Here is an 8,567-nt window from a genome sequence, read left to right on the forward strand (position 1 = left end):
TTTGTTTTTTTTTTGTTTTTTTTTTTGTACCAGGGATGGAACTTGGGACCTTGCGCTCGCAAGGCAGGCAGGCTAAGGTATTTAATTTTGCTTACAAGCCAGTTGTGGTGGTACACACCTGTAATCTCAGCACTCAGGAGGCTGTGGCAGGAGGATCAACATGAGTTTGACACTACCCTGGGCTACACAGAGGTCAAGGTCAGTCTGAACTACACAGAGTCTGTGGCTCAAAAAAAAAAGGAAAACTAAGTAAAATTCATGAAGCTGGGCATGGTGGCGCATGTCTGAAATCTAGTTAATGGGGAGCTGAAGCAGAAGGATCTCAAATTTAAGGCCAACATAGTGAGTACTGGGTCAGCCTGAAACAGAAAGGGAGACCCTGCCTCAAAAGAGCCAGAAAACAATCAAACAAAAACCCTAAATTAAAATAAACAAATCCCTGAGCATACTAACCTCAAGACACAAGTTTTCCAACTTTCCTCTGTTCTTTGTAACATTACAAAAAGTTATAATCCTTGCCATAAACACTCTAGGATGCAAATTAGTTATTCCTGGCTTTTTTTTTTTTGGTACCAGAGATTGAACTCTGGACCTTGTACTTGCAAGGCGGATACAGCGCCACTGAGCTAAATCCCCAGCCCTGCCTGGCTCTTCTTAGACCTCACATTTCCAGACTTCACTACTCCAAGGAGTATCTGGGGAGCTTAGAAAAAAATATATAGGTTATCACCCTCAGATTCTGATAGCCTGAGTGCTTTTAGCTTGTTTGTCCTTTTTAAAATTCTAACAGGACATTCTAAGTGAAACTAGGCTTAAGAAAGAAGACAAGAGGGGCCGGGGATTTAGCTCAGTGGCACTGTGCCTACCTCGTTAGGTTGTGAGTTCGATCCCTGGTACAAAAAAAAAAAGAAAGAAGACAACGCAGGATATGTGACTCACTCATTTAGGCCTCTCTTCTCCCCATAAACATGGCTTGTGCAGAGAGAAGCTCAATACTCATTAGACTCAAAAATCACTGCAATGCCACCTGATTTCTACAATAATTGCTAAAACTTAAAAGGTCAGAGTCTTGACCTTTTTATGCTCTCATTTTTTTACCTGATGAATTAAAAGAGTTTCTGAACAGTAATCCACCGTGAGGGTAACATAAATCTCTTACCTTTATAAGACAGTCCTCTTCCTGAGATGACAGTAGAACATTCTCTGGCTTTAAATCCCGATGTATAATCCCATTTTCATGAAGGTACTACACAGAAAGGGAGGCATGGCCCTTGGATCTACGCAGTGGCTATGTGAGCACAGACAGCTCACATACATCCTAGGCTGTGTGGAACTGTATGCTGTGTCATACCCAGCCATGATCCTCAAAATCACAGAAAACTAGGGAAACCGGTTAGTTCATAAACTGTGCCTGAATATCTTCAAACAGCAGAAAAATAAAAAAAGCAACTTAGAATGATAACTCTCGTATTTCACAATTCATGAAAATACGTATTTCTTCATATTGGTAGAAATATAAGGTATCTATTTTAATAAAATTCTTAAAAAAATTTTTTTAAGATAGGGTCTCGCTTTGTAATGCAGACTGGCCTTGAACTCACCATGTACCTCAGGCTAGCCTGGAACTCATAGAGATTCTCCTGCCTCAGCCCTTTATGTGCTGGGATTACAGGCGTGTGCCACTATATTCAGCTTTAATAAAAATTTAATTGAGCTGGGTATGATGGTGCACGTCTCTAATCCCATCTACTTGGGAGGCTCAGGCAGAGGACCACAAGTCCAAGACCAGACTGGGAAATTCAGCAAGACCCGATCTCAAAAGTAAAATACACATTCAGGTATTCTAGGCAAGCACTGTACCACTGAGCTCAGTGTTCTCTGGGTTCAACCACCAGTAACGCAGTGGAAAAAAACTAAATGAGTGATAGAAAATCATTTTGAAAACATACCAAAATAAACATAAAAATTCCACCAAGATAATGTATTTATTTGGTTATTCCAGTTTGTTAGTTTGTTTGTTTGTTTGTTTGTTTTGGTTTTTTGAGACAGGGTCTCACTATGTAGTTGAGACTGACCTGGAACTCACTATGTAGCCCAGGCTGGTCTCGAACTCACAGCGATCCTCCCGCCTCAGCCTCCGGAGTGCTAGGATTACAGGCATGTGTACCACAATGCCCAGCCTAAAAATATTTTAAAAATAAAGGCATAAATACTGGCTAGGTGTGATGACATATATCTGTAGTCCCAGCACTCAGAAGGCTGAAGCAGGAGGACCACTGCAAGTTCCAGGCCAGCCTGGTGGTCTACACAGTGAGTTCAAGGCCAACCTGAACCACATAGTAAGACCTTGTCTCAAAAAACAAACCAACCAAGCAACTAACAACCAAATAAATAGATTATTTTATATATTTGTAAATTATCTGTGCAAAAACCCAAATTAACCTATTCTTAGATACAAAAACCGACTTTAGTCTTCAAAAACTCTTTGGTCTGAAAAAGCATACAAAAATGAACACGCTGCCAGGCGTGGTGGTGCACACCTGTAATCTTGAGGATCGCTGCTGAGGCAGGAGGATCCCTGCAAGTTGGGGGTCAGCCTATGCTACATGGTGAGTTCAAGGCCGGAGCTACGTAACAAATGTCCAAAAAATGAAGGGAGAGGAAAAAACAGAACTCAGGAAACATCAACGTACTATTATCATATTGCATCAGGAATACAAAATGTCCCTTACCCAACAATCTGCACCCAGTTCATCTTAACACGTTTTTTCCGTACATGTAAGGGAGGGAGGGAGTACCAAAGAGGGACAAGTACTGGCCAGATGACAGCTGCCATTAAAAACACGGCTTTTGGGAAATAAAATGGCTTTTGGACTGGAGGAATAGCTTAGTGGCAGAACACTTGTCCAGCATGCACAAGGTTCAGTCCCTGGGTTCAAAACTCTTCACTACAAAACAAAAGGGTTTCAATCTTCTCTGACATTACAAAAAATTCCTCCAGGAAATCGATTTGGGAAAAACAAGGGAGAAAAACTCAGGTGGACCAACTCTAGAAAAATCTCCCTCAATCCAAGAACTCCTCCCAAGTGATGCACTTCCTGCGTGGAGTTGGTTGGTTTGTACTTGCACTGCACAGGATGGAAACCAGAGTTTCAAGCATTCTGGGCAAGCACTCTACCACGGAGCTAGAGCCCCAGCCGCTCATGGAGTGGGTTTTCAGGAGAAGAAACTGGCAGGGAACCACCATGCCCAAATTTGGTTTGGGAAAAGGTGATATCCACAAAGAAAACTGCCCCAACTGCTGTTCCATCAACGCCCTCACTAGAGAAGGCTGTGTGTGTGCCCTGCCCACCAGCCACAGAAGAGCAAACAATCTGTCCCAACCACCCCAGCTCATGAGCTTCGGTCTCAAACCTGCCCAGCTCACACGCTGAGAACTAAGGGGGTTTCCACAAGGATCAAGGCAGTATAGAAAAATCAATGCTCCTTCAGGACCTCCGAACTAAAGAGAGGAGCATGTGACTGTGTGTTCATTTCTTTAGCCTTCCCACTGCCCTTTTCCTTTTACAAGTGCTGGGGATGGAACCCAGGGGCTGGTCCATGCTAGGCAAGCGCTCGACCACTGAGCTGCATCTCTGCTCTTAGTTCCCTTTCTTACTGTGTCTTAATTTCACAGTGAGAGTTTTGTCAAAGGGGGTAGGATGTTTTTGCCAAGAACAGAACAACAAACACACAGACTCTTCTGAATTCTAATCCCCAGTTCCTGTTTCCGCTGAACCCAGGTAGTAATTCACACAACAGACAGCGGACAGTCAAGTATCGAGGGAGGGTCAGGGACTGGCTCAGTGGAGCCTGCCTCAAAAGCACAAGGTCCTGAGTTCGATGCCCAGTACCAAAAAAAAAAAAAATTGAGGGCTTCTCTTACCTGGACAGCCAAGAGCATCTGGTAAAAATAAAGCTTGCAGGTAGCTTCTTTCAGACGTTTGTGCCCCACTACCCTGTCAAATAGCTCTCCCCCTTCCATCCTGAAACACACAGGCAAAGCGAGGACACTCACTTGGAAAGAAGATAATAGCACAAGCAAACATTTTTAACTTAGTTGTGACTTCCATTTTTTAAACTAATAAGCTAATGGGGCCAGGGGTTTAGCTCAGTGGTGCCACCACCTGTCTGAGTTCAATCCCTGGTACCAAAAAAAAAAAACTATTAAGCTAATAAACCTCATACACAATCAGATATTTCAGTTGGAAAGAAGAGGACAGAAGGAACGTACAGCACACACACGAGCTTTTTAAAACTGAATGCAAGCCAGGCAGAGTGGTGCATGCCCCAGCACTCTGGGAGGCTGAGGCAGGAGTCTCGAAAGTTCCAGCCCAGCACAGACAACTCAACAACTTAACAGGACCTTGTTTCAAAAAAATAAATAGATAAATAAAATGAAATAAAAGGTCTGAGAATGTAGTTTAGTACAAAGGCTCTGGGTTCAAACCTAACACCCTAACTAAATAAATAAATGGATTCAGCAGACTAGAGCTAAGGCCCAGGAGTTCATTCTTTCTTTCTTTCTTTTTTTTTTCCTTTCTCAGTGATGCTGCGGATGGAACCCAGGGACACACAACCATTGAGCTACATTCCCAGCTCTTTTTATTTTGGTCTCACTAAAGTCTCACTACGTTACTTAGGCAGACTCAAACTCTCAATCCTCTTACCTCAGTTGCTGGGATTATAGACATGTACCCTCACACCTGGTGAGGAGTGTGCATTCTTTTCTTTTTTGGTACCAGGGATCAAACTCAGGGCCTTGTGCTTGCGAGGCAGGTGGCGGCATCACTGAGCTACATCCCCGGGCCAGGAGTCTGCATTCTTATCCTGAACTCCACATGATTCGGGAGGTTACATAGAGGAGCACACAGGCGCTTAACAATCAGGACATGGGGTCTCAATCCCAACACCACCACCTTGCAGCTATAGGACTTGTGGGTGTGGTATTTAAACCTCTCTGAGCTTAAAATAAATGGGGATAACATCACTGTTATGATGTGACTCCAGATGTCCCTCAAAAGCCTCATGTGCTGGGGGGAAGGGAGCTTTTGGAAGGTGACTGAACCGTTAGGTGGGGCCTGGTTAGAGGCAGGTCTGACCTGGGAGCCCATCTCTCCTCCCCAGTTCCTCCTTCCCCCACTGTTTCCTGAGTGCCACGGTGCGAGCAACTCTCCTCTACGGCAGCCCCTTCTACCATGCTGTTTCTGTGCTTGAGCCCGCTGAACACGGACCGAACCTTCTAAAGTATGAGCCGAGTGACCGTCTCCTCCTTTAAGTCACAAGCATCTCCGACCAAGGAGAAAGTGACTAAGACAGCCACCTCCTGTGATGGCCAGAGTGAAAATTCAAATCTAACTGATTGTGGGTAAAGCACCTTGCCCAGAGTAGTAGCTCACCAAGGCCATTCCATGCCCCTGGGATTCAGTGTCCTTTTCTTTAAGGAAGGCTAAAAACAGCAACACATCTACACCCTGTAAGCAACCTGCAAGAGTATTATGAAAGCTAAACGTGCCAACACACAGAAAGGACTTGGAGCAGTACTTCATTGACAGTACCAGTTTCTGTTATTGTGTTCCTATCACCATTATTAAACTGGGATAACTGGATCTAGTCAAGTAATAGTTTCCAATTTGGTAGCAACAGACATTCCCTAGGCACTACAGGATCACCTAAGCGGGTCCCAGGGCTATGATCAGGGCTAGGATTTATTATGAAACCTTAACGGTCATTCTGTATAACCACAATTTGCCAGCCAGGAACAAAACATACCCTCCTGTCAGGGTGGCCGTTCTGAAAACACTGCAAATTTATGCAGGAATGGACATGAGATAGGTGTTTCCCAGGAACGAGACCGGAAACTACTGTGGTCACACCAGGTAAGGCAAGAGGTGGTGGCCACGGAGGGAGCAAGATCCTGAAAGATACCCAGGTAACTAAGCAACGAGACTCGGAGCAGAAAAGCACACCAGTCAGGTATTGCAGAGTAATACTATCAAGTAAGGCTGAGTGCCCACCTTGCCAGTACTAGGCTTTTTCCAGGTCCACACCACTGAATCCTTACAAAGACTCTGAACATGGGGTACCACTAATATCCACAGTTTGTTTTTTTTTTTGGACTGGGGATCGAACTTGGGTCCTTGTGCTTGCAAGGCAGGTGGCGGCACCACTGAGCTAAATCCCTGGCCCTATATCTGAATTTAATACTAAGACAACCAGACTTGAAGAGGTGAAATAAGCCACCCATAGGTGCTGAGCTAATCATATGTGCAGTTCAATCCCAGGTTTGACCTGATGTAAGGCCTAGAATCCCATACTAACGGGGGGGGGGGAATTGATACTCACACTGTCTCTCCCTCTCCCTCTCTCTCTCTCTCTGGGTCCCACCCCCATGTACATACATGCTGAGGGCCTCCAACGTAAGAAAGGCAAGTGCATTCAATTCTTTGCTGGTATATGAGCACTTACAGGGAGACATACATTTAAAACATTTACTACTTACAATTCCAAAACAATGTAATAATCTTCTGCATCAAAAAAGTTTTTAATCTTGATGATACAAGGCTAAAAAAGAGAGGAAACAAAGAAAAATGGTGAGAAAAAAAAAAAAAAAAAAAAAAAAAAAAAAACTCCCAAAAGGGGAACCACAAATGACATAGAAATGAGACATTCGCCCACAGGGTCAGGCAGGCTAAATCCAGGCATTTGGCGCCCGGTCTCTGGATGCTCTGAAGTTCAAGCAGGGAGAAGGTGGAACAGAATCTAGTCGACTCAGTGAGAACATACAAGAAACATTCCACCCCACTATGAGGAACAAGATTCTCTTTCCTATGCAAGCATGCCCTGCCTACTGAATGAAGGCCAGGTCTCTTCCCACCTCTCGTCTTCACTGCCCCTGAGCACTCAGGGACCCTGAAGAAGTCTAATAAATGGCATGAAAGAAGCAGGCCAGCTGGGAATGGTGGCGCATGCCTGTAATCCCAGCACTTGGGAGGCTGAGGCAGGAGGGTCGCTGTGAGTTCAAGAACAGCCTGGGCTCCATAGTGAGTTCCAGGTCAGTTTCAACTACATAATGAGACCCTGTCTCAAAAAAACAAACAAAAAAATTAGGATTGTCAAGCTGGGGATTTAGTTCAGTGGTGCCACCACCTGCCTTGTAAGCGCAAGGACCCGAGTTCAATCCCTGGTACAAAAAAAAAAAAAAAAAAAAAAACAATCATATACATGATCAGTTGACAAAATCTGTACAATACAGACTTTGGTCAAAAACTAAGTAGAAGCCAAGTGTGGTGGCACACGCCTGTAATCCCAGCTCTTGGGAGTCTGAAGCAGGAGAATTGGCCACGAGTTCAAAGTCAGCCTGCGCTATACAGTGAGTTCAAGGCCATCCTGGCCTACACAGCAAGGCCCTGTCTCAAAAAATCGAAATAAAACAAACAAAGCCAAAATAAGAACTAAATAAAAGTATCATATAATTATTCATGAAACATTCATGCAGGATTTTGGGAGTAAATTTTTGAAGTAAAACTCTTCCAAATTAAATGACAGCTCGGTGCATGTATGTGTGCACCTAAAGATATAAAATAAAGAACCCAGGTCGGGGATTCAGCTCAGTGGTTCCAGCGACTGCCTCACAAGCGCAAGGACCTGAGCTCAATCCCCGGTACCACAAAATAAAGAACCCAAGTTAATACTAGCTCTATCGTATTGAAATAATTTACCCTCTCCTCATATTCTGAGATAAATCAAACTTGTATATAAACTATATTTTACAGGTACTTACGTGGTTTAGTTTTTTCAAAATTTCTATTTCAGTTTCAACGTTAAGAGCTGGGTCCTTTGACAAAGAGAATAACATAATTTATAAATAACAACAGCTAACATTTTTTAAATGTTTATAATTAAACTTAACTGAATAAAGACTGCCTGAATTTAAAGACGGTGCTATTCATACAAAGAAACAAAGACCCAGAGGTCAATGAATTCAATAACTCATCCAGAATTACCTTGCAAAATGCTTGGCAAACTGTAAGCATTCAATAAATAGCCTGGCCCTGTGCCAAGCTCTTTTTCTACAAGAATCATATCACATAAGCCTCCTAATCCTCAAATGAAGAGGATTCCATATTTATTCCCATTTTACAAAAGGGGTAACTGAGTCTCGGAGAAAACAAGCTACTCATCCCAGTTTCTGCTGCCAAAAACAAACACGTTTCCACTGTTTTCATCTGTAACTGGTAACTTCTACCTCAACTTCATCAGCTATGGAAGTATTTATATTCATTTAAAAATGTAGCCAGGGCCGGGGATTTAGCTCAGCGGTTCGGTGGTTTGCCTTGCAAGGCAAGGACCCGAGTTCAATCCCCGGTACCAAAAAGAAAACAAAAAAGTAGCTGGGCGTGGTGGCGCATGCCTGTAATCCCAGCACTGGGGAGGCTGAGGCAGGAGGATCGCTGTGAGTTCGAGACTAGCCTGGGCTACATAGTGAGTTCCAGGTCAGTCTCAAGTATACAGTGCGACCCTGTCTC

At 43.7% G+C, this 8,567-nt stretch overlaps 1 protein-coding gene across 9 annotated transcripts in view; it reads right to left on the reverse strand.

The window, feature by feature from the left end:
- The window catches only part of Chek2 (checkpoint kinase 2), a 33,533-nt gene that overhangs the window by 9,188 nt on the left and 15,778 nt on the right, over window positions 1–8,567 (reverse strand). For all 9 annotated transcript variants that reach the window (XM_010603713.2, XM_010603714.2, XM_010603711.2 and 6 more), the window contains 4 exons: window positions 7,823–7,876; window positions 6,542–6,603; window positions 3,926–4,025; window positions 1,160–1,246 (listed from right to left, as the gene is read on the reverse strand). In XM_010603713.2, the coding sequence (XP_010602015.1) occupies window positions 1,160–1,246; window positions 3,926–4,025; window positions 6,542–6,603; window positions 7,823–7,876 (303 nt within the window). The remainder of the gene's footprint in view (window positions 1–1,159; window positions 1,247–3,925; window positions 4,026–6,541; window positions 6,604–7,822; window positions 7,877–8,567) is intronic.

Source organism: Fukomys damarensis, unplaced genomic scaffold, assembly GCF_012274545.1.
Source record: "Fukomys damarensis isolate Sample0158 unplaced genomic scaffold, DMR_v1.0_HiC HiC_scaffold_12, whole genome shotgun sequence".
In the NCBI taxonomy this organism is placed as follows: Eukaryota; Metazoa; Chordata; class Mammalia; order Rodentia; family Bathyergidae; genus Fukomys; species Fukomys damarensis.